Source organism: Mesitornis unicolor, unplaced genomic scaffold (assembly GCF_000695765.1).
Source record: "Mesitornis unicolor isolate BGI_N332 unplaced genomic scaffold, ASM69576v1 scaffold46607, whole genome shotgun sequence".
Lineage (NCBI taxonomy): Eukaryota > Metazoa > Chordata > Aves > Mesitornithiformes > Mesitornithidae > Mesitornis > Mesitornis unicolor.
The window spans coordinates 1-25,697 of record NW_010199286.1 but is presented as its reverse complement, the minus strand read 5'-3'; the positions used below and the strand labels follow the sequence as shown (position 1 = coordinate 25,697).

The 25,697-nt window shown below is 39.6% G+C and overlaps 1 protein-coding gene across 1 annotated transcript; it reads left to right on the top strand.

Annotated features, from left to right (window-relative positions):
• Positions 1 to 5,834: 5,834 nt before the first annotated feature.
• On the top strand, positions 5,835 to 10,825 carry CMTM3 (CKLF-like MARVEL transmembrane domain containing 3; the record flags this gene model as incomplete). Its single annotated transcript, XM_010189404.1, has 4 exons — positions 5,835 to 5,990; positions 7,808 to 7,903; positions 9,085 to 9,202; positions 10,797 to 10,825. Coding segments are annotated over 4 exons (399 nt in total), but the record flags the coding sequence as incomplete, so codon positions are not given.
• Positions 10,826 to 25,697: the final 14,872 nt, after the last annotated feature.

Sequence of the window (25,697 nt, the reverse complement as noted above, 5' to 3'; positions counted from 1 at the left end):
CCCCCCCCCCCCCGCCTTTTCCTTTTGATCTTCCTGCCTTATTAATTTTTTATTCCACCTGGGATAAACACAGACACACAGACACAAAGAAGCGCTAACATCAAGTATATGTATAAGCTTTGCTGCCCCTCCTGATCCTATTTATTCTCACAGTCTTGCTCCTCTGCTTTCTAATCATCATTCTTTATCTGACAGGTTGGTTTTTTTTCCTCTTTCTTTTTTTTCCCTTTCTGTTTTCTCTCCATACCATTATTTCTTCTATATATTTTTACACTCCTCCTCTGGTAAGCCACTCATTTTTCCTAAATATTTGAATTGCTGTCTTGAAGGCCAACATCCATGCTCTTTTTCCTCCTTAAGAGATGCATTTTTCAGTTCCCTTTATCCCCTGCTGGAACCATTTTCAGCCTCTCTTGTACCTGCCACCAGAGCTTGTCCCAGCAAGATCCACATTTACACATTCTGCTGCTCGCCTCAGCTATTTCACTCAAGCTTTTGTGTTGGTCCTGGTGACCACTTTAATTGGTGTCACCTTAGTCCTCTGAAGCCCATATGCAGTGGCACTACATTTTTTTTAAATAAAAATATAGTATGAACTCGTAAGTTTGTCCAGTATAAGGCTGTGTCACCTTTGTGGTAACGCAAGGGATGTAGAAATCATTGTGCCTGTTTTTCTCCTCTTTTCCTGTCTTCTGTCTTTTCAGTCTTCTCTGACCTGACCTCCATAACTGAAACTTCCAGCTGCTCTGTGCAAAGCCTCCTTCGAAGATAAGCCCTGTGCCTTTCTCGGGATCTGTAGCCAGAAGGTGACCCTTGCAGCTAATTCTGGGGAAAGCAAGAACTTCACCTCCAGGACACGTACGACAGAGAAGTCACTGAATAGCACTGAGTATCTACTCTCTGCCACTAAACAATAACAAAATGGACTCTTGTCCAAAAAAGATCACCACTAGCCACTTCTGAAACTGTTTAAGCAAACCTGTTCTTTCCTGCAGAGGGGAAACAAGGGGCAGACGTTTGACTGTGCGGAGCTGCAAGCGGAGGGTGCTGACGGGCGGCAGTGGGGCTGTTCTCCCTGCACGGAGGGCACAGACACGACCCCAGCACTTCAGCAGTCCTCCCTCCCGTAAAGGGCACAGTGCTTTCGAACCACTGCAACTAATACCTTAAATTGCAAGCTGGTTATATGATAAAGTGTAACTTCATAATGCGTGGCCAATTTAAGAAGCCCAGCAACACAATATTAAGCAAAAATTACACAGGAGAGAATGACTTTTTGAAACACAGTACCAAAGAAGTTACTTTTAAAAAGTAATACGTAATCTCTTTTATGTACGTTACCATTCCCACAAAAAAGGTGCTGAATGAAGAATCGGGCCTCTTTTTTGCCAGGATGTTTTATAATCTTACTACTGCCAGACTATGAAAGAATCCTGCTCTGTTCTTCACTGCTCGAGAGCTTTCTCTATCCACAGACTCCTCACAGTGGAGCTGGCAACACTCACACTCACCTTTCAACAGCAGCGCAGAACGACTCAGCCTCCTACCTGCTATCAATGCCAAGGATGTAATCCCAAAGGAAAAAGACCCCCCCCCGTGTAAATACAAATGGACAAAACTGATAAAACACTAGACTTTTCTTCTTCCTCCCAGAGGTAGCAGTGCTTTCTGAGACTGAAAGTGCTAAAATGAATTTGCAACTGCATCGAGCCTCATAAACTTCCTCTCTAGCTGTTTTGGTTTGGTTTTTAGCAGACACAGAGCTGTTAGAAACATGACAGGATCCCATTGCTTGGCCTTTCTCTGAAATCACTGTTAAACATGCAGCATCAGGAAAAAAGATGCAGCACAAGTGTGATGTGCAGTGGATCATTTGAAGGTCTTTAGAGGGGTCAGGCTATGTTCTGAAGGTTGCTTTTGAGTTTGTCATTTTTAGAGCAACTTTCAGTTTGCCAGATGTTTCTCTCAAAGACTTGAAATCTGAAAAAGTAAGTAAGGTGGTGTTCATTATTTCTGAGTACAGACTGGAACATCAGTGTTTGTATTGTGGGAGGAGAGGTATATTTTTCAAATTACCAAATTTTTAGATGACATCAAATGCTTCAGTTAGTAGCACTGTAATTAAATGGTCAGACAAGATAAAAAGATACCAACTCATTTTTATAATTCAGAAAAGACTGTAATATATAATACCCAGTATTGCCCAGGGGGTTCATGCACTCCACCTGTCAGAAGGGGAGATGAGCTCTAAACAAATAGAAATGACAAATACCATCAAAAGCCAACAGCTTTGTGGGCTCCAGTATTACAGAGGGCTGTCCCCAAGTTATTGAGTAGATCAGGCATTAAAATCCACATCAGGGCTGCGACGTATCCCCCAGGCAGACAAAAAGCAGGGGCACCGTAGCAGTTACCTGACAGCCTTCAGGCACCTCCTTGCTTTTGTTTTTCTTGCTCTTTCTGTGTCTGCCTGTGCCTCCCAGCCTTGCCTCAACGAAGACCGTAGCATCTAAACATACCATCTTTCAAACCTTCATTCTCAAAATCTCATCCACTATTTCATAGGTGTGTGTTACACATAAAATCTTCCTTGGGCCTTTTCAGTCTCTGAATGCCTCCAAAATGAGGAATGATGCTCGATTGGAGAGCAGTTATCACACTTTGTATCAGATGCTTTCCTTTGTACTGTTATCATTAATAATCCATTGAAATCAAGGGACTTTTTGCAAATGAAGGATATTGTTTTGTTTTTTAATGTGGCCTTGATGTGCACTTTCCCTGCACAACAGGATGCTGACAAGTGGAGAGCTGGGACGGGCCGGACTCAAGCCCGCCCAAGGCAGTGGTGATGGCAGCAGCTCGGTTCCTGCTCCTCAGGGCTGAGGAACAGGCAGGAGGAGACTGCTGTGATTCTACCACCAACCAGGGGTTTGTCTGAGCAAGCAGCTGGCCTGTTAACTAGGTTTTACAATGGACAACTAATATTTCCCCAGATGCCAGCTTCTCTGATCAGACTGAATTAGAAAGCTGAAATGCTCACACAGATCCTTTGGTCTCTTCAGCAATTTGCCACGTGCCCAAGCAGGAATCGCACCAGCACCCCAGCACACTGGAGCAGCAGCCCCGTGGTGTGCTCTTGCCACAAAACAAGTCTGAGTTTGCATCTTGAGTGGCGTTACAGCAGGGTCTGGGGCACTACAGTGTGTTTCAAACCACACAGAGCTGCCCAGGGCCATCAGGGTGAGGGGAAAACAGCAGGAACCTTAAATTACACAAATTACAGTAAGGCTGATCTTAAGAGAACACAAAGACTTCGTTTCACCTAACAGTTAACGCTTCTGGCAGAAAAGCTTTTTCTCTGTATAAAGGCAGACAGTGCAGGAGCCACCATATCAAACAGAATCCAGATCAAAGTGAACTCTGCTGAGCATTGTCAACTTACATGTCTGAAATTTGCCTCTCTGCCTCCCTTCGCTGCTGTAGTATGATGCATTATTTATCACTGCATTTAATTCTTTCATAAGAGGTCTACCATGTTTAGTTCAGGTCTAATGTTCTGCCATTGAAAGGGGTTGGTTGGTGGCAGATGGATCCCACCGTGTCTCCTCCTTGCTGCTGTTCATCCCTACATACTTCTCTGCCTCCATCTCAGCTATCACACACTTTCCTTTAGCCAGAAAAAGGAAGAGGTTTGGGTTTTGTTTTTTTAAACACCAGAACAAGTAAGGAAAAATGTCCCAGCTGCATGGTGATTTCTTTATAAACCAAGAAAACACAAAATGGTCTCTAAATTATGTTCCACAAATGCAAGTGAAGTGGATTCACAGAGTTCAAGTCCAGTCCTTTCTAGTTTTATTCCATGGGGGTGGGAAGGGAATGGGAGGTGCGACAGGAGGGAGGAAGAAGTCCTCTCTGCTCTTAGCAGTTTTCAAGTTCTGTTATATCCACTTCTCTTCAAACACAGCATACCACTTTTTATTCACAGAAATAAAACTTTGTTAAGGATAAGATACATGGAATGAGTTCCCTCCACTATATGAAAAGTCTAGAAAAACCTGCAAAGAGGCTATATAAGCAATAAGCAAATAATAATAGGATAAATAACAACAAATAGTGTAAATATTAACAGGTAACAGGCTGTGATGCAAAAGTTAACTCTATATATTATACCAGATCAGTTTCTTACAACCCCATGAAATGAGAACAATACATAGGCATTTTCAGATAAATATAGTATCTTATTACGAATGTCACATCCTCTCAGACTTCACCACCCAGTCCTAATGGATCAAAACAATATACTTCTGCTATTATCCTGGTCAAAAAACGCTTTTCCCAAAAAAAACCCCAGGCTTGGAATAAAGGCTTGCTAATTAAACTGAGAAATTATTTCAACAGAATTGAACTGCTTAGTTGCCCCCTAGACCAAAATGTGCTCTTTGGATACGTATATTTGAGGGTTGACTGACCTCTCATAGGACCAATTATTAATTAATAATTAATTATAGAAGCCTTGTCTTTCAAGTTTTTTGGTTGTTTTGTTGTTTGTTTTCTTTGAGGTACAGTTGGTTCCCAGGAACACATGGTAGCAGCAAGCAAAGAAGTCCATGGATCTGATATTTAACGAAGGATTTGGCACAGTCCGTACATTTATGCTTTTCAAGAAGTTATATCTGCCTTCAGACATGCCATCTGGGGAAATAAAATACATCTGTTTTCAGTATTATATGAGTGAGAATATCAGTGTCCCCAGTTAGAAATTCAAAAATCCCTCAAGCAGTACCTACTGCTGCACTGACCAGAGGCATCACTGAGCATTGCTGAGGCAGGGATTTGTCCCCAAGAGGAAAGGCTGCACAGAGCAGCTCAGGTGTGACCTAGCACAACATACTCACACAGGCAGAAAATGTTTTATCTAGTATGCTGCGTTTTTATTTTAAGCTAATTTGAAGAAAACTTGAAGCAGTTACCACGTGAGGTAGCAGCACAGTAGGGCTGGAGCCTCTTCCTGGAAGGTGACCAACTCCCAGTACATAACTTTAAAGTTTTACTGAGTTTCTTCATGATTCCCTCACCCCCTACTTTGACAAATACATCAGCTGAAAGTCCAGAAGTGTAGCACAGCACTTTGGTACTGTCTGTTTTAGGTGAAAATGCATTTTCTTTAGCTATTTTCCCATTGTGAAATTGTATTTTGAGCCATAAACCATATTCTAAAAGTATTTTAATTGTACGCAAAATCAAATGGCATTTTCATTATTTTGTAGAGTTAGGAAACATCATGGAGATAAAACAAATCTGTGGGAGTTATCTGTCCTACTACTCTCTAAAACAGCTGTCTATACTGAAAAACTAGAAACAGAGATCTCCAGAAATCACAGAATAATTAATTCTCAGCTCTTTTCTGTCCTTCAACTCCAAGATGATTATAAACGCTGAGTTACTTTGGGCTATCTGAGCAATGATTTGGATTTCAAATGAGGACTGTCACGGTTGAAAGCCTAAAGCTCTATTTGCTTGGCAGTGCCTCACTCTATTTTCAGAATTATGTTGTCAGAAGTGTTTGCAATGCAGAACAAATTACTGACTTGGAGAGGTGCAGATCCACTGGGCTCTCCGGAAAGTCAGTTTCACACACATTGAAATAAATGCTATTACTTTAGATTTATTCCATGCAAAACAAGAAAAACCATTTGGCCCAAGAAAAGAAAAAAAAGGAAGCAAGACATGGCACCAGCAGCAGCACTGGCAGGGAGAAAAACACTTCAAAGCTGCTCAGCTGCCTGAGGCTCTGCTATTCCATGCAAATAACTAGAGTTTTCCCTTTACTCTAGGTGCTGTCGTTTATCATCTTTATCTGCTATATTGCATCTCTAGCTGCCTCTTTCATGATGGCACCACTCCTAGAGTTTCTGCTGGCTCTGTCTCTTTTTTTTGCCTACGCCTTCAAACTTAATGAGAAGTTTAAAGGACTCTACTGGCCTTTGGCGGTAAGTGAAACGCACAAAATAAAAGCACAGATTTAATTGTACAGTATAATGTGAGTAGAAGGAACTACATGGGAGTTTAGCTGGTAACAGCTTCACTCCCTTATTAGAAACTTGTCCATATTGCCTCTCATTCAGAAGGTCCCAAAGCACTTTTACCTGTGCTGTACTGCATACTGCAGCTTTCTTGGTGCTGACACAAAGCATGGTTTCATTAAAGCACAGAATTTATGCCCAATTCCAGGCAAATGGCTTGAGCTGCATCTTCAGAAGCAGGCAACATCAGCCTAAGACTGACCACTGCTGGAGGCTCATTAATATTGCCACCCTTACAAATGGGGAAACTGAGGCACACAATATAGTAATGCATATACTTTACTGAAATGTTTTAAAATTCTCAGCTAAGTGCTGTTGAGATGCAGAATCATACTCACCAGCAAACCAACTGACAGGTACTTTTGTTATAGGGGGGAAGCCCTGCAACTCTTGCTGGCAGATGCTCATTCAAACCAAGGCAACCTCTGGCTGATCACTGGGGAGCTTCCAGGCTCCCAGTTGCAAGTGATCACTGCATGCTGGCCACTGGATGTCTCTGTTGCTTCAAACATACATTGTAAAGGCAGCATTTCTCTAGCAGTAAAATACTTCCCAAAAAATGCCAGTCTAATTGATCTGGATTCTCTTTTAGTACAGTATAGCTATAGTTCATCATAGTGAGATTTGAATTGGAGATCTTAGTGTATAGAAATAACATTAGCAAGGCCATTGGTGTTTAAAACAATAGCAGTGACTTTGACTACGACAGCGTGGATGGTTTTTACTGGTAATCTCAGTTCCATCATTTTTCCCATTTTCTACAAGCATCTGATTCCAGAACCAAGACAAAAAACCCACTTGTATATCTAATATGTCCATTACCATAACATACTCCAGCCATGGAGTATAGATAACTGACCTCATCCTGACTTCAGAAGAGTCAAGTTTCTTGTAGGATTTGTGGTTTGAGACAGTACCTTACTCATCCATCTATTCTGAAAAGGCAGAAGATCTAATGGTGAATTTAAGATACCATTATTCCAGCTCATGTCATTTGCACATGCCCTGGGAATTGCAGCTCGCTATTTAATACACAGTTCAGAGATGCTGTTGCTGTAGCACTTCGGTGCTTGTATTACAGGACATGGTCCCTGCCCTGCAGAGCTACAGAAGCACGTATTTCGATGACAGCAACGGGCACATTCACTTCAGGCTAACTGTTGGAGTTACAAGTGTACTTACTACATCTAAACCAGTTTTAAACACTAAACAAAGTGTTTAGTTCTTAAATGAGGAGTTCCTACAGACAGGCCTACTTCCATATAGAAACAAGCGCATGCCTGTTCCCTAGGGGAACTGGTACGTGGCTCCAGAGCCTTCAGTTCTGCAGGAGTTCTGCTTAAAGACAAGGCTTTTTGAGGCCTTTTAAATGAGTCTTCCATTAGGGCCCTTGCTGCACTCCAAGCTAAATGCCACAGGACAGCCCTTCTCAGCCTGAAAAGAGGTCTGCCTCACATACACGTGCTAAAAGTAGGATTTGTACCAACATCTGCAAGAGCAGAAGCTAATGCCAAGATTCCGGTCATCTCTCATTTAAAAGTATGTCCCAGATGAGCAATTCATCTGCTGCAAAATAGCAGGCTGCAGTCACACTCCAGCATCAGGCACGTCCACTGAGACAACAACAAAGGTTTTTCACGGTCATTTCTGAAATCATTTTTAGAGACGTTTGTGCGTTGGGATTACGTGACTAATCTGAGAATGCAACATTGCTTATTTTACAGGATTTCTTGCGGTGCGTCACTGCTGCCATTATTTACTTTGCCATTTCCATTGCTGCTGTCTCAAAATATAATGATGGAGCATCTAAAGCAGCGGGAGTAAGTAGACGTAGGCTTTCCACTGAAGTATTTTGGTGACCTGCATACGGATGTACTTTAGAAACAACTCCATTTTGACCCCACTGCAAGTAGCAGAATTTTGTTCAGTTAACTAACTGAGAATTAGATATGCCTAAAGCTAAGAAGAAATGGTCAGTGATTCAGAAAAGCAGGGTTTTAATCAATGGGTAGTTTTTTTTCATCCTAACAGTGCTGTTCCATGTTAACTGTACTACTTCAGGAAGGCACCTATTCTGCTTTTTAATTTCACCAGGTGTACAGGGAAGATAAACTTCTCTGTTCCTGCAAAGAACATCAAGATCCTCAAATAGAGGGAATAATAATAATAAAAAAAGAAATAAAACCTGTAACTACTAAGGACAGTCTAAATTAAGTCATTTCAGCCTTCTGCCTCTACTGCTTAATTTTACTTGGATGAGTTGAAACAAGAGCAGTGTTGTTTTACCCTCCAGTATAGGGACTGCCCAGGAAATGGTCAGCATTTTGTGTTCAGAAATAAGATACAACCTCTCTATCTGCAACTTGACTCTAAGTGTCAATAATGTATGCGACATAAATAAAATTTGCATAATAATGGTAAATGATAGGGAAGAACAATACCCAGTAGTGTCAGCCTGCAACCCTCAACAAACTGTCCCAGCCATACTTGGGATGAAGACTTGTTTGAATGTTTGTCACTGCATTTAGATGTGGAGTGATGCAGCACAGCATTTCCCCTGGCTTCTCAGACTGAAAACCTGCCTACTCTTGTCACACTGCTGCTTCTCTGACGCTAAACTCCAGAAGTATTTTATCTCTATCTAGTTTACTCTGCAATAGATGTGTCTAAAATTACTTCTAGGGAAATCAAGGTGATGGTGGAAGTGCGATGCTGAACATACCCAGAGCCACAGAGGGACGTAGCCTGGGGAAGGGCTAAGGACACATCCGAGACAGCAAATGCAGCTAAATCACTCCTCAGGCTCCCACATTAGCTGTTACTTAGTTATTACAGTGGGTCACAAAACATTTCCCTTCCCTGTTTTTTTTAGAAAGGCATAGGCCAAAAAAAGTCAAGCCCAAGTTTTAAGATTTTTTTTCTTGTGCCCATTAGGCTTATTGTGGCTTGTCACTGATGGACATGACCTGTTGTTAAAGAGAGCGTTATTTTGCCATTTTAGGTGTTTGGATTTATAGCCACAATAGTGTACGCCATTGATTTCTACATCACCTTCAATGACCTGGTTACTTTTATCAAGCAAGGCAGTTCTGAGTCCCCTGAAGGGCGCAAGTCAGAAGGTAGGTAAAAGTGCCCATTTTGGTTATATGAGCATGTAACGTGAGATTTTCTTTTCCATTTCACCTTTCACACAGGAGCCAGAGCACTCACTCAGTAAGAATGGTTTCTATTCTTAGCTAACTTCGCTTTGTGTGCCACAGCTATGCTGAATTATGAAGCTCCTTAGTCTTAAAATACAAGACCTGGAATTTCAGTGATTTATAAAGATAACGAGCAAGCCAGAAACGTCAAGATTCTCAGAGTTTTGCACCATCGAACTTTGAAAAGCCTCAAATCCAATTACAGAAATTATTATGCAGCACAGATTTTTTTTTTCCCCTTCCATCAAGATGTCTTGCTTTTAAAACAAACATCTACCTTTTTTTAATAACTTCATAACTAACATCCATTAGTCCATACTCTTTTATGTCTAGTAGTACTTTTCTTTTTATCATCTCTTTATCATGATTGCCTTTTATTCAGTCACGGTCAAGCTTTGACCAGCTGTGGGCAAATGGCCTTAAATCTAAGGGCCACATGGCATAAAATTAACAAGACCGTTACCACATTTCTTTCTGATAGAGGAGGTACAGTCTGCCTAAGATCAGACAGATCCACTTAGACAAAGATAAAGACGGACCCACTGCTGGTTCAAACCCATTTCAAGTCAAGTCAGGACACAGGTAGCTATTTTGCTGTACCCAGGAGCCCAAATCAGGCATCACAGCCCTGTGGTACTACTCACTGTACCCATGCAAATAATAAAGACTGCTCCATACTTAAAGATAAACAAACATAAAACCCCTAAACCCCAAAAAACAAGCTTTGCAAGCTTTAGGCCAAGAGGAGAGTCAAAGAAAAGAAGATGATAGGAAGCAGACTGTTAAGACTGAAAACTGTTTATCCCCACAAACTGAACTGACCTCAGAAGAAGATCAGGTGACAAAGGTACAAAATCAGGCTAAAGATTAGATCTAATTTCCCTGGTGATGGAGATAAAAGTGGATCAGCTTACAAATACGCAGTCATGCAGTGCTGTGTTGATGATTTGACTGTGCAAGAAGGGCTTCACCCTGCAGCAGTGTCCCCTGGCACCAAACTCACATTCACGCTGGGGCTTGCAACTGCTGAGGCCAGAAATCCCTCGCTTCCTCGCAAGCGGAGTCTCGAGCTCACACAAAATGTACCTCTATAAGCCTCTTGGGATTTCTTAACATCTTAAAGCTTCTGGTTTCAGATAGGCTCAACTGGCAGTGCATGACTGTGACCCACAGCAAACAGCAATATTCTAGTACAGGAAGCACGTCTTCAGCAGACTTCCTCTTGGTGGTCATGCCAACAGTAATAGCTCTGCAACTTCTTTTATCTGAAGTGTTAGCTGTGCTGTAGTGGTCCAACTGCCTCTCAGCAGCATTTCTCAAGTCCTTTGAAATGCCATTTAAAGCTCCATCACATTAGTAAGAACTGTCATTTTACAGGCCTTTTCCTAAATATGCTACATCCTTTGAAGCAGACACCTGCTGAAGAGCAGCATATCTCTCCCAGCAAGAGCTAAAGCTGATGTGGAGATTTACAGTTTTCATTTTCACTATTGTTCCTTGTTTTAAATTTCAGATGAGGACTCTGATTCCGACTCAGACTGAAGAAACAAACACCAAGCAAATGTGAAGGGAAGATGATCAAGTACTTTCCTTTTTGTTGAGCACACTGCCAATTGAAACATCTCCCTTATTTCAGCCTCAGTATTCTCTTTCCACCTCACTGTTTATGAAACCACCAAAGCGCAGACAGAGCAGTGATGTGGAAAAGGAGACTATTCTCAAAGCCATTAGACGCTCCCTCAGAGCTATGGATTTTACAGTAGTTCAACCTGCCACACAGGGCTGTATCCAAACACCACATCTCAATTCTCCATTGCCCCTCCTCACTCAGCACTACTACGATGTACTGAGTAAAGGGGAACATAGTATTTTAAACGTGTAAGCAGAGCTTTTCATATGCTTTCTTAATTCAAAATCTTTAACACTTATAGCTTTTATAATTCTTGCTGTGCCAAAGAAGAGAGGCTTAAAATGTCTTTCTTTGTATTTTTCTTTATTATCTAACAGTGTTTCTTTATCTGAAGTCTGAATATTCCACTATCTCAAGCACTGAAGGCATAGATTATAGTTAACACATTGGTTTCAGTATATTTATATCTACTGCCTGTCTGTGACAAGGAAAAGTGACAACTGGAGATCTGCAGCAAAAACAAACCTCAAAGCATAATTGTGCTGCAGGGTAGGTGGCTAATCAGACATTCAATACCACTTTTTTAAGCTGCTTGGATGGGGTCACATCCCATCTTCTGCACTTTTGCCACAGCTATGAGGTAGAACAGATGAGGCATTGTCTTACCAGCCTCCTTCCTGCCATTTGCGTGGAAGCCCTTGTCCGTGTTTGCACACACGGTAAGGAAGGCTTGCCCAATACCATCCAACGCTATCTGCCTATTGAAGCCTGCAAATATTTGTGTGCAAGATGTCACTGATCTCACGCTCTGTGTTGCAAATGCTGGTCCTGCCATGAGGAGCAGCACTGGACCCAGTCTGCTGGGTTTGCAAAACAGACAGCTGTTACTGTGAGACTCAGGATACCTGCGCCCCAGGAGGGCAATGCATCCTTCCCACTGTGAAAAGGCAAAAAATGAACCTCCAAACTAAAGAATGTCTGCAATGAAACTCATTTTCCCAGACGTCCTTTTTTAGGGGCGTGTGGGACCCGTGTTTTGGTTCGTTTTGCTTTTTTTCCCCCGGAAGGACATTATTTATCTCATGTTCTAGTATTCTGGGGGAAAAGCCTTCTGAATTTACAAGGATGTGTTTTCATGAGCAGCACAATCTACCTTGAAATATTTGTGTTCACTGATAAACGCATGCTGCTTGGAAAAAGCATGGCATGCTCCTTACGTATGACATCAGATAGGTCTATTTCATAGAAACCTGTATACATTTTTTAAAAATAATATAGTGCCAGAACAGGTGGCCTTCACAAAAAGTAATTAAGATGAGAGCAGATGGTACTAGCAGAGTAAATGAAAACCAGGGATAAAACAATAAAGGCAGATTTCCAGTGGGACAAAGTTGCCGCTTGGGTTCCACCTCCCTGCTAGCAGCTGGCTGCTACCGGGCAGAAACGGTACCCAACAGAGCAGGTGCTGGGCAAGGTGCTGGCCAGATTTGGACTTGCCCAACAGGCAGCTCCTGATTTCAGACCACTGAAGGAATAAAAGCAAAACAAATGGTTGCTTCCAAATGTGACAAATAATCTTTGCTTTTATGAGAAAGAGCTCTTTGGACCTTTTCCTGTATGAAACTCCACATTTCTTTCTTTTCTATTGTATTTTACTGGCACACACTGTGACATCAGGGAACCTGGGCTCATTTTTATATTCAATTGTTTTGTATTTCTCTTTTTTTTAAACTGAAAAATGTGCTGCATGTCACAGCTGGAAACTAGTACATGGTTAATATTTAGAAACCATGCTGGATTAAACCTCTTTTAATAGACATGTTGGGTGTCTTGTCTTATTTTAAAACTTGGTTTTGCAGCCTTGCCCCTGACCAGCAAGACTACTGGTATTCCAAGAAAATCCATCAGGAAGGACATCATGTGCTGGGAAGGTGACAGGAGCACAGAGCCAGCACTGGAGACCAATCACTCATGCTCGCACGTCTTGCGAGAAGAAACTTCATCTTCAGCACATCAGCATGAAAGGATTAACCAAGAATGAGTTCTAGCATATTTAGTAGACATTGGAGATGGAGTGCTCTTATGTGGCAGCTAGTAACGTTGTAAACAACAGTCCCCTTTGTGTTTACCCTTACAGACATGCTCTGATCTAAAAATTTGCCAAGGTTTTCTAGTATTTTTTTTCACATTGGAACACTCCTAAAAAATCAACAGAAGAGGCAAACAAAATTGCTCATCAGTTGCTCCAGGAGTACTTTAGCAGGCATGCAATGAATTGCCTGTCCAGAGAATTTTGTTACCAGCATTCAAGTATTTGATGATTTATTTGTAAGCAGTTCCCTCTTACTTGTGTAAGATTCCAGCCTTTTATTTAAAAAGATCTGTTCCCACGATTGAAATAAAATACACTTCTGTATTTTATGAATATAATTTCCAAAAATATAATTCAATTTTTAAAAACTACTCTAAAGCAAATTCTGATTTGGAGAGTTGGGGGGTGACTCAGTCTTTTATTCATCTCCTGCCAACAATATTGCATTAAGCTTAGAGACTGGTATAGGGCAGAGGAAAGGTCTGCTTGCTTTTTTTGGCTTGCTTGTTTGCTTGGTTGTTTTTACTCAACTGACAAGTTCAAAATACTGATTTCTCTGCAATTCAGGAGTCACAACAGAAGCATAATGTTACACCTGCAGCATAGAGGCATCGTTGATGTTTTTATTTCGGTGTACCAGTAGGGTCATAATCAAACATCTCTTTTTGATCACAATACAGTCTTGTTCCAAACAGGAGCCATTTCCCAAACCCATACAGGCAAATCCATGTCTGCATTACAACTGGAGCACAACTATTCCCGTTTTGAATTCCTGTGCTGGTTGAAGAGCCCTCAGCAGTAGACAAACCTAGGGAGCGGTGAGAGTTTCCAATACCAAGCGTGAAACAAATCTACATAGAAACAATGCACGAAGTCGAATGAGCCCAACGCTGTGAATCAAAGCCACTAACAGGAAGGAAAAACGATCCACTGGCATCAGAGCTGAATGACTCCATACAGCCCTCTCAGTTCGAAGGTATCTCTCCCTCCTCCCACCAAAACGGCTTTATACTTACCTGTGGAAGATTTGTCTTGTGCAGTGATTTTGGACAGGTGCTGTTAAGGAACTGAAAAGACCTTTCCAAGCAGCCTTTTCAGATTCCCACTGAAATAAGAGGCTCATTCGTCCCTTTAACATTTTGTCATCACTACACTTAATTTTGCATTTCACCTGATACTGTTCAAAGGTCTGTAAGTTTTAAATTTCCAACTGACAAAGACATTTCCAAGATGCTAAGTGAAAAACAGCATATCTCAGCCTATGTGGTATTTGAGAACGCTTCCACCAGCCTGCTGTGTTGGAAAGCAGAAGGCAATTTAATGCTCTGCATAGCAAGCAGATGTTTTTCATTCATTGTGCTTCTGGTAAGTGTTCATTGTGCAAATTTCTAAGCCTGAATTTTATAGCTGCATCTTCCCCTGCTAGGAGACCAGCAGCCTGTATCATTAAGTGAGCATGTACTTGTAACCAAACGCTAACAGTGCGTGTTTCTGACACCTGCACTAAAATGCATAAATAAATGAGAAAACATACATATTGCTACCAGGCTGAGTTAGACCTCATAGCAGGGAGCTTGTAACCAACCTGGTAAGAGATTAAAAACAGTAAAGTGAAGTGGCTTCATTCCAAAGACCAGGATACAAACTGCTCCCAAAAAGCAAATGAAAGATAGGTATTACCCTGTATTTTCACATATCCATGAAGAAGCTCCATCTAGCCATCCTTTGGGTTTTTTTGAGCATGGAGAGAAAGAGAGAATACATCAAGGAGGCAGAATAAACTTAGATAAGCATGAAGAATGTGAATCTTGTTACAAGATGCTTGAGACACCTTTTTGCATGGAGTCAGGATGGAGACACCATGTCTTGTTTTTCTTCTAGGTAAGCAGAACTGCATTAAAAACTGCTCACAGCAACTCCGTTACTGGAATAATTCCCAGTACACTGAGCGTTTTGCAAAACTTCTAGGTCAGAAGGTAAAATAAATGCTAACTAGAAAATTTCAGTGTTTTGTTTGTTTTTAAATAACCCATTATCTATTAATCTGAAAAATAAAACAGTGACTCCAATGTTAACTTTGGCCAGGTAAGACTTGTGCTGTTATTTCATGTATTTATGATGCTGTCCATCACATTTTGTTAGCCTGATCCATTAAATAAGAAATCAATTATAGTCTTCCCAGGAAACTGAAGGAAGATTCAGCACTTGAAGTTTGACAGAATAAGCTTCTTTTTTTTAAACAAAAAAACAAAAACCCCCAAAAAACTCCTTTGCTTAAATAAAATCTCTAAGCAGGTCCAATGGATGCAACACCACAACAGTTTAGAATTTACTGCTGCTGACAACCCCCACACAAGCAAAAAATTAATCGGGCCATCTCCTAGCAGAAAAGTTGTACAAGCACATGGCTCTTGGTGAACCCTTCTGGAGCTCACTCCTACCACCACCTTTGTCCACCTCCTGACATGTACGTTATCCCTAAGCAGTGTTGTAGGGGCAACACCGATATTCCCAAATCTTTCTGTAACACTCATTCAACCATCTGTGCCTTGCCTCAGCTCTTACCCTTATTAACTCAGTGCCTTCACTTCACACCTAAAGCACCTGGATAACAAAAATCCCAACTGCATCACGGCAGGACTTGCACCATACAGCTCTGAGGTTGGCAGAATGTTACCCACTCACTCTGGCATTTCAGCCCCAAAATTCCTTTTCAGTCCAGAATGTGATGCTGTAAACCACAAGATCTAGCATTTCAGCCCATTACAGCATACCAGATGGAGAAACCTCCACAAGAGCAATCCCACCACAACCACTTCAGCAATAAAGCAGTTCCATGTGATTTCTGCTACACATAACCTCTCATCAAGGACTGCTTACATGTGGTCTTTCATTAACTCCTGCATCTGTGAAGTTTGTCTCGTCAGAGGCACAGCCACAAAAACAGACAGGGTTGGTTGGTTTGATGTTTAACTCCTACACCATTGTCTTGCATAGGAAGTGCATTTAGCAACTGCACTTACTGGATTAGCAACTAATGAACCATGACACTTGGTATACTGAGTTTATATGTTGTCTTTACAGATGAAGACAGTGTTTAGTACTTTAATATGTCCATTTATTAAACAGGAAGTCCTTCACAAATGATTCCATACTATATTGATCAAGATAAATGTTAGAAAACTACCATTTTCCCTACATACAAAAATACAGACTTTTACCACTATGAAGACATGATCAGAAGAGTACCATGAAAATCCATAGAGCTCAAATCTTCAAATAGAAAGAAAAAAAGACAACTAAATAAAAAAAATTTACAAAAAGTATTGTGCCCATATACAAAAGACTGGAAAAGCAAAATGACATTTAAAACTGATAAATATACCATTTAAATTATGCTTTAACAGTATGGATTTTAAAAACAAGGCTGCTTTCTCTATTGCAAGACATTACAATTCTTCAGCTTGTGTTTTTTTGTTTAGCATAAAAACCAACAGAAAAAAGCACACAACATAGTGAAAAATCATTACTGGTGTAAAAACAAGTTGTGGGTTACATTTTCTTGTAGAGTTACCTTGCCTTTGAAACTGGTCAAGCATTAACAGCACAACTTTCACACACAGAGCCGGAAGATGCTACACGTCCACATGTAAGTTACAGCTGTCGATACTGAGGGGACAGTGATCCCAGCTGGGAGGTACCGCTATGGAAAGCGTCTGTTTTATCAGCTGGCCTCGTGTGCAGTGTGAAAACTTCAAGAACACTTACCAAAATAATGTGAAATTGCTTCAAGGCTGTAAATTGTCTCTATATGAACATTTGCTAACTTGTGATATTCTCCAAATCCTTCATCAGGATTTGGTGACAAATGGGTACCTGACCTGCAGTCCCCAAAGTCAATGGGGAATTTTGCCTGAGTAAGGACAACAGAGTCAGGTTCTGCATTCGCGCATAGAGTAATCCTTGTAAGATTTTCCTTGGCAAAACATTACAATTTTTCTTACTTCAAAAGCAAAATACCAAGGGTATTACACAGCAGACTTGTGCTCATATGATATAAGGAAAATTGCATCACCTTTCCTCAACCCGAGATAAAATTCTAACCCACTATTCCGACTAATACTTCTGAACTGCTCACAACTACAAATCTGTCAGTATGGGATAAAGTGTTTCAGGCAGGCCTGGATGCTCCTTCCTCAGACACCATAAATCATAAATGATGAGCTAGAATCAGATTATTAGATTATGCCTGCTAGGTTTTTCTAGAGGACTCAAAATCAGCACCGAGGATGCCAATATCCCACACTGAGCGTCTCTTTACACAAGTCTCAAGAAAATAAATTTGGAGTACCTTCTAGCTCACGCCACCAATCTGCTTTATCTCCATCTTTCAGGTAGCAGCTGAAGGCAGAGCAGAGCAAAAGTGATGCAATCTTTTGATTTGCCATGAGATCAGATTTATTATTTAGTGCACAAAGGGAAGGCAATGACTACAGTAGCCTGGTATTAGTGGAAACAAAGCACAGTAAAGCCAGGGATGCATTAGTGACTCACATTACAAAAATAGTGTTTACAGGTTTTATAAATTTACATTTCTATTTTAGTGACTGGTAAGTGTTTATACCACACATGGAAGGCACCCTAGGTGAAGCAGTTTTTCGGTATTTGTGTACAAGTCTGTGAAAAGACATACAAAGTGTCAACTTTCAAATCAAATTTGAGCATTATAATGAGAAATAAATACATACTTTACTATTTTATTGTGGGTTCCTGAACCCTTACAAACTTCAACATATACAAATAGTTTCAAAATGACACTAACACGGAAGAGAGTAAGTCTAGACAGATATGATTAGTTAAGTCATTTGTTATGTTATGTCATAAATGTTGTGTCTTAAGTATAGAAATAATTTTAAAATGCAATAAATTGGCCACAATATATAAATCAAAATACTTTCTCACTCCAGAATTGTGATGCGTGAGTTAAAGCTGTATGAACTGTAGTGCTAAGATACACTCTCCCTCCGCAATACCCAACAAGTAGAAACCGGTAAACATTCAGGAGTAAAGTATAAACAGTAGAAAAATGAAGGTAGCAATTGTTGTAATAAAAGGGTGCTAGCCAGAACCACTTTAACCTGTAGATATCAAGATAAATGTAACATTACTAAAAATATTTAGACAATAATACTTTTGGGATTAAAAGGTTACCAAAAGTGATAAATCAGCCTAGTTAAGGGAGGGTATTTTCTTTCAAACACATGAAGGTTTTAATTAAATATGTCTATTGAGACATTTGTCCAAAGCAAAACAAATACAATACCCTGAAACTTCCCATATTCTAGACAATAGTCCGTGACAGTCAGAAGAGGCAGATGGTCAGATTTCATTGTTACTCACATCCAGATGTTATTAAAATAGCCGTAGGGACCAGCCCCAATCAAAAAATGAGAGAAAAACAGATACTCGGTTAATATGATCTGGCTATTGCTTTTTGAAATGCTCCTGTGTCCTCGTTCTGAATTCATGAAGATAGTTTCCATATTCTTCCATATATGCTAACTGGCTTTTTAAAATTTTACCCATGAAGTCCATGGTATACAGATAAAACCTTCATAGTAAACACAAAGCTCTATGTTATAAATATGTCAATCAAGGTTAACTATGTATATTGTATATAAAATTAAATATCTTCTGTTTGCCAAGTATAATTTAAAAAGGAATATCTGTGGCTAGTTATACAAAAATATTTATTAACCCATAGAGATTTCAAAAGGCAATTTCACTAACTCATCCACCCAAGCACATTTGAAAGAGATGCACTGGGATTTTGGATAGTTAACTTTATCTAATTCCATTTGCATGATAAATAGACAACTTTAATTTCTGGGCATATATAAGATCAGTTTTGAAAGCTGCATATTCCAAAAGAAAATTAGATTGTGTTGTATACTCTAAACTAAAGGCTATCATAAATCACAGTGTAAGCAGAGTTTTTTTAAAGATTATTTTAGAATATAAATGGTTAAATTATAGACAGATTTTTAAAAGGCAACGCAAAAATAAGACCAAAGCAACAAAGAACCTTTTCAGGTTGGACAGCACCGCTGTGACTCTGTCAAACAGATCTATCCAGGTGGCCAAGTGACTAACAAGGAAAACTATATACCAGAAAAAACTCTGAAGTGGCATTCAGAGATTTCCTGAGTATTTGTATAAATTCATTTTTTAATTAACTCTCTCTGTTAAAATAAAGAGAGGAACAAGACATAATTTCTGCAAACTATTTTCAAACATTCTGCTGGATTCTGTACCTATTTCAGTTTAATTTTTAAGTTACTACTTTTGTCACCATTAAGATTCACGTACAAGACACCTCTATCTGCAGTCTTTGTTGGCGCTCCAAACAATCTATCCAAACAACAAGAGCTAAATACCCAATTTCCAGAAATGCTACATGACACCTTGACCAATTTCAGTGGGACTGAGCAGCAACAAGTCTGAAACTCGTCTGCTAGATACACAGAGGCCTTCTGATGCAAGCATCTGCATTCCACAGGTCTCTCTAAACCAATTACTGTATTTCAGCTGAGCAGAAGCTGGTTTGGTAATCACACTGATTTGTCAACATACCTCAGGTTTTAAGATGCACTGTTAATGACACTGGTGTAGAATGACTCCAAGTGTATTACCCAGCCAGCACAGCGCCGGAGTCAGGAGCAGAAAAACACTTCTACTCCTGCCTTGTACTGTTCAAGGTGTCTCTCTCCTCTCTTACCAAGCGCAAAAGCAATCCTTCCTTCCACAGGATTATTAATGTTCACATATAATTTTGAAAGCACTGGATTATTATGCATCAAGTCTGGGTTTCTCCCTCCTTCTCACCCTTTATAACATCTCAAATTCATGATCAGATTATGTCTACCTTTTTATTTATCCTGAGTACCTGCTGAAGATGTTTGGCTCCAGAGCTTTCAGCGTAAGACCTGTTGTTTATGCTCTGATTTTCATATAAAAAGCTGTTCAAAATCTCATCTGAGTAGATGAGAGGATATTACTTTCTACACTATTTGAATCGCTATTAAGTTTGGGTTTTTTTTAAATTATGCCCTAGAAAGATTCTTACTTATTTTGGGTGGGTTGGGTGGTTTGTTTGTTTTTCACAAAAGAGAACAAGTGGGAATGTTTACAAAGTTGTCATGAGACACTGCACAAGAAAATAACAGATATGGAACAGCAACTAAGGAAGGGGAGGAGGGGAAGAGTTGTATTAATAAAGCCACATATTAGATAAGCATTTGCTGTGCTTGCACATCTCCAAAATAGCACAAAGATGACAAATACTAAATTTATTTAGGGACTTAAAGTTCACAGAAAACTAGTGGTTAATTCACTTGTAACAGTCCACATGCAGCTTGTAGCAGATCAATTCTCCTGTTGCGTTCCACAGCACTTCAAGAACCAGTAAATCTGCTGTGTTAGGAAGGGGCAATCATCATATGGTACAAAATAATTCACAGGGGAATCAAAAAAATAGTAAAACAAGATTTTCTTAGGGAAGATTGGAAACTTTCCTCAATTTTTACCTCTTCTTTCTAAAATCAGCAACAAAATACAGATAAAACAATTATATAGACTGCATCACGAGCTGCACAGTGAAACGTGACAAAGCCTACAAAGAAGCATGCCACATGACTGATTTTCTTTAAATTCACATACAAGAGACACCTTACAAGCAAAAGATGAGACGCTGCTTTCAAGGCACAGCTCACTGCTGATGCCATGCTTCTGAATGCAAAGCCCAGACTGAAATACAGGCATCAAATCTCTCGAGTCAGTACCTTGTCTCCCAGAAAAGGCAGAGTGAATTAGGTGAATCTCTAATCTTCTCAACCTCTACGCACGTGGCTCCTACCAGAAAGCTCACACAGACACATGCAGTGTACCAGCTAGTTTCCAAAGTCTGTGGGGAAAGAATAACATTTCCTGCAGCACATCCAGCCCGAACATCACAAGCTATCAGAAAAGGGAAGAGTACCATGCTTAAGCAAAAGGACATCAGATACAGTATTCTTATCTTCCTGATACTGAAGCAGACACTATACAGATCAATGAAGAAGGCTTAACAAAATATTAAAACCTAAAACAGATGAGGCATGAATATACAAAATGAAAGGAACAACTGGTGAATAAGAAGGAATCAACCTTACTAAGAAGTGAGGAAACTGTCAAATCAGTTCTTAATTACAGTTTTAGAAACTTCTATTGGAGGCAGTTTGCACATCATTGCAGGAATGTATGATAAACTTGAACTAAGGCTGGCAAAACTGAGCACACATACCATTAAAAGGAAAATATACTATACAACAGTTACTATGCTGTTACTCCAATCATCTTATGCTTTAATTAATCTTTTGATGTCTGTGCACACCTTGCAAAATTTACCATACTTTCTCCATGCAGAAATACATGGAGACTGCATATCTAAGGGCTTAGTTTGACGAAAGAGGACTAATCAAAACCACTGCAGTTTCAAGTATCCTGTTCCTACAAGGTTCAACTGTTTAGCTTTAATTTAGTTTTATTTACAGTGGATATTGAGTCCCTTTATGGAGCTAAACAGCACGCTTAAGGACTAAAAGATTTATCCCTATATGCTCAGCAATTACAAGCAAGACTAACTGCCTGGGAGAAGCAACCTAATGTCACTGTTCTAAGCAATTACAAAAAAATATTAAAATTTCTACCATATTTTCTTCCTTCAGAGCTTTTTTTTATCTGCAGTATGGATAACAGTCTTAAAATACTACCATCTCTTCAATACGAGGAGGGGGAAGATAGTGAACTGCATAGGATGTTAATATTTGAAATTTAGTTATCTGTCCCAGCTACTTTATTTCCTTTCTATATAATCCAAATAGTAAATAATGTCTCTGTAGAGTAATAAATGCTCAACTTAGATTTTTAGAAAGTATATACTGTACAATACTAAAAACATCTTTGGTTCCCAAAATAAGGAAATTACAAATTTACATTTGTTTTTCTGTTTTACAAAGTGTATCAGGTAGTATTTTTAAAATTAATGTTATTTTTGAACTCTATCCTGAAAGCTGTGCTAAGCTCAATTCCGGACGTAAGTAATAAATAATGGCATACTGTTCTCAGCTCAAGAAAACTTACTTCACATGTAAAAGCACTCCAGGTCATTCAGGTATACTATGTTACATGATGAAGTATTATTACACTGTATTAGAAGTATAACGGTATCATTCTGCATTAGTCATTCCAGCTAAAAGAGCTTTTCATTATTTCACTCCAGAAAAAGCTCAGTGCAGTTATCCTTTTTCCAGGTAAGGAAAGGTGTAAGGATTTGAAATGTACCAAATTAATCAGCTTACAGATGCACGAGACCTTCCGCACCTCTGAAAAAACAGGATCAGCACAGGGAGCAAAGGAGAGGAATGTGGCGTTCTCTTACAGACACCATTTCACTCCTTGTCATTAACCAGCAAACAGGACACACCACTAATGAAAAGCCTTTGCTGTGCATCACCTAACTTCTGTTTCTTGATTTCAGATGAGGGTTCCACTCTAAAAGCACAGGTCTTCTTGAGGACAATATTCAGTATTTGAGTAGAGGGGTTTGGTTTTGGGGTTTTGGTGTGGTTTTTTTGGGGGGGGTGGTGGTGGTGGTTTGTTGTTTATGTTTTGTTTGTTTGGAGATTTTTTTTCTTTTTTCACAATCTTTATACAAACTACTTTAATGCTAGTTTAAAACTCCAGTCTAGATATGCTTGAGCTACTTTTAAAAAGGCTCTTTTAATAACTGATAATACCTACAAATTCTTCTTGCAAACTTAGCAAATACTAGGAAGAGTGCTGAAAAACAGCAGGGCTAGAACAACTATACCGGCAATAATGAACTTTGTTATTTCTTACCACACTGAACATGGAACTGTCATTCACTTTTCATGAAACGCACGGTAATCCTGGTGAGACACCACCTCAATAAAATGTCTATGTTCTAAACCCAGCAACAGAGGTTGCCTCATATGGTTTCATCTGTTTTTATACCGGTGTCCCCTTTGGCACTGACTTTCAATGAAGCACAATAAAATATTACTGTAGTAACTGGTAAAGCATTACTTGTTAAGAAAATGCAAGTTTTCTTTAACCCCGTTAGTAACTCTTTCTGAATTTTTATCTCCATCTTAGCCACTAAGACAGCAGTGAATTGAAAATGAGAAGTCACCAGTTTTGTCAGCGTTTTTTCACACATCACAATAATTCTCTGTTGCTTGATTCAAACACTGCAGTGTTAGGTTCACACCTGTCAATATCACAGTTCCCTCCAGTGTTAAAAGCAACCAGACACTTCTACTGATCTTCTGTTTGGTATAACCTGGTTTTTATATTTAAAGGTGACCTACTGCAACATACTGCCATTTGTTCTTAAGACTCCAGTTAACTGCATTCATCCACTTAACAGTACAGCTACGTAAGAACACAACACAGAAAGTGTTCGAGTCAAAAGTGAGCCAAGTTCAGGCACACAGTTCTGCTCATTTCAAAGACTGCATCGGCTTATACCAGAAAATAATTCAGCTCTAGAGATCTTCTCCCCTACACAGGCATGCATATGCCAAATAATGGATTACACAGATATAAACAACAATCATAAAAATAAGAGAAATATCAAGGGACAACTTCCTAGTAACATTATGCTACTGTCTAACTGATTACTGCAGAATTCAAGTTTTGAGTAGAGAAAATACCATTCTCTTCACTGGAAGTACAATTAAAATAAGAAAACTTTTGTTAGGTAAAACTATTTCTAAACAGATCAGTATAACCGTATTATCCTTCAATTATCTGAACTAATCTTCCAAAGAAATATTAGGGGGAAAAAATTGCAGAAACACCCAATTAAAAAAAAAATAAATTACCTACTACCAACAGTTTTAATCTTAGAAGAAACAAATAACCCTCCAAAAAAGAAAATATTTACCTTACATGAATCACAACATTGCAACCTTATAAACACTTTATAAGTGCATCATAATTTTTTACTATTTCTTGCTTACCCAAGACTTCTCAGTTGAACGTTAAGGTTGAACCTTAACAAAAAAAAAAGTGCCATGTCTGGAACGCAAGTCTATTGGAAGACAACCCCTCCTTTCTCTCTGTACCCCTCAACCCTCTTTTCTCCACCCTGCCTCCCAAGCATATTTCTTTTCCCATTTCAGAAAGAAAAACAGACCGTATCCCAGCATTAGCAGAAAACCACATTACTTGCACTTGATGCATTACAGTGACCATTCAGTAAACATGCTAGTTTTGCACAAGTTCAGATCTGGCCAAGGTCACACATGAACTGAATATGGCAACATCAGAGTAACCCATAGGGTAACTACCTCGACGCTATATCCATCCATCAAAAAAAAATGTGAAATGGTTGTCCATTTCAGCTATGTAAGTGCACCAACAGTGAAATCATAGGAGATCTTGCAGAAGAGAACTGAGCTGCACTACCAAGGCTGCATGAGAATGGATACAGAGAGTTTGTTGGAGAGGATACATGGCTAAAGTTATTGCTATTTGCCTCTCTCTTGTTTTCGCATGTATTAAATTTACTTTTGGTGGATTTCTCTCTTATATTAACCAAGTATGTAATGCTGGTCTTAGTGTTTATGACAGATGAAGAAACAGTGGTAGAATGTGTATATTCAGAGCTTGCACTTGGGAGAGGGAAAGAAAGTACTGTGCAGGTAATCCAAAACAGTAACATCTGCAAAACACGTACATATATATATATTATATATTACATGAGATATATAATATATGTATATATGTGGATGCCTTAAACACCTCTTGCTTTTGAATGATCAACATTTACTGCCTTCATGACAACAGCTTCTGACTCGGTGCATCTCTGCACATATGCAGGGCGGGGCTTTCTTTGCCACCATCTTATCTTCCTTAAACAAGGAAAAAAGCCTTTATTTCATGGGGGAGTTAAGCACTTCTTTTCCCTTTGTAGTCCCATTTGAATGTCACTTTCATGCATCCAGTCGCTGAATCTCAGGGCGATGGTCTACTTCTCTGGATTCTGTCCGAGCACGTATGTAATCACTGGTCTGCCGACTTTGCTGTCTGCTGTTCATTCGCCACGTTTTAACAGCTAAATATGTGTTCACAGCATACACTGCCATTGCCAAGAAACCAAATATCTACAGGAAATAGAAAGAATTGTCAAAGACAATTTTTGAAAACAACAACAATAGTAGTTTCACAACAAATTCCTCAGAAACTTAGTTTTCTACTTTATTTGCACTGACCAATCACCACGGCCTGTAAAACTGATGTTTTTCTTCTTCAATGAACTAGAGAATCTGCAAAAGTGCCCAAAATTAATGAACCCAGAAAACAAAGTTCTCTGTCTACAAACATGGCAATTAAATCCTGCAATGCAACTTCAATGGAAGAACCTCTTGTAAAGAATACAGCTCTTCATCCAACAGCTCATTCCTCAGCGTGCACATAACAGTGAATGAATGACAAGAGAACAGATGACCACCCAGACCATCAGCCTGGACAAAGAGCTAATTTGCAGCTCTCCTTATATGCTTCTGCAGAACTGTTGTGTGATTTTCAATGTCCAGGTTTCGGAAAGGGAGGGGGCGGGGAGGGGG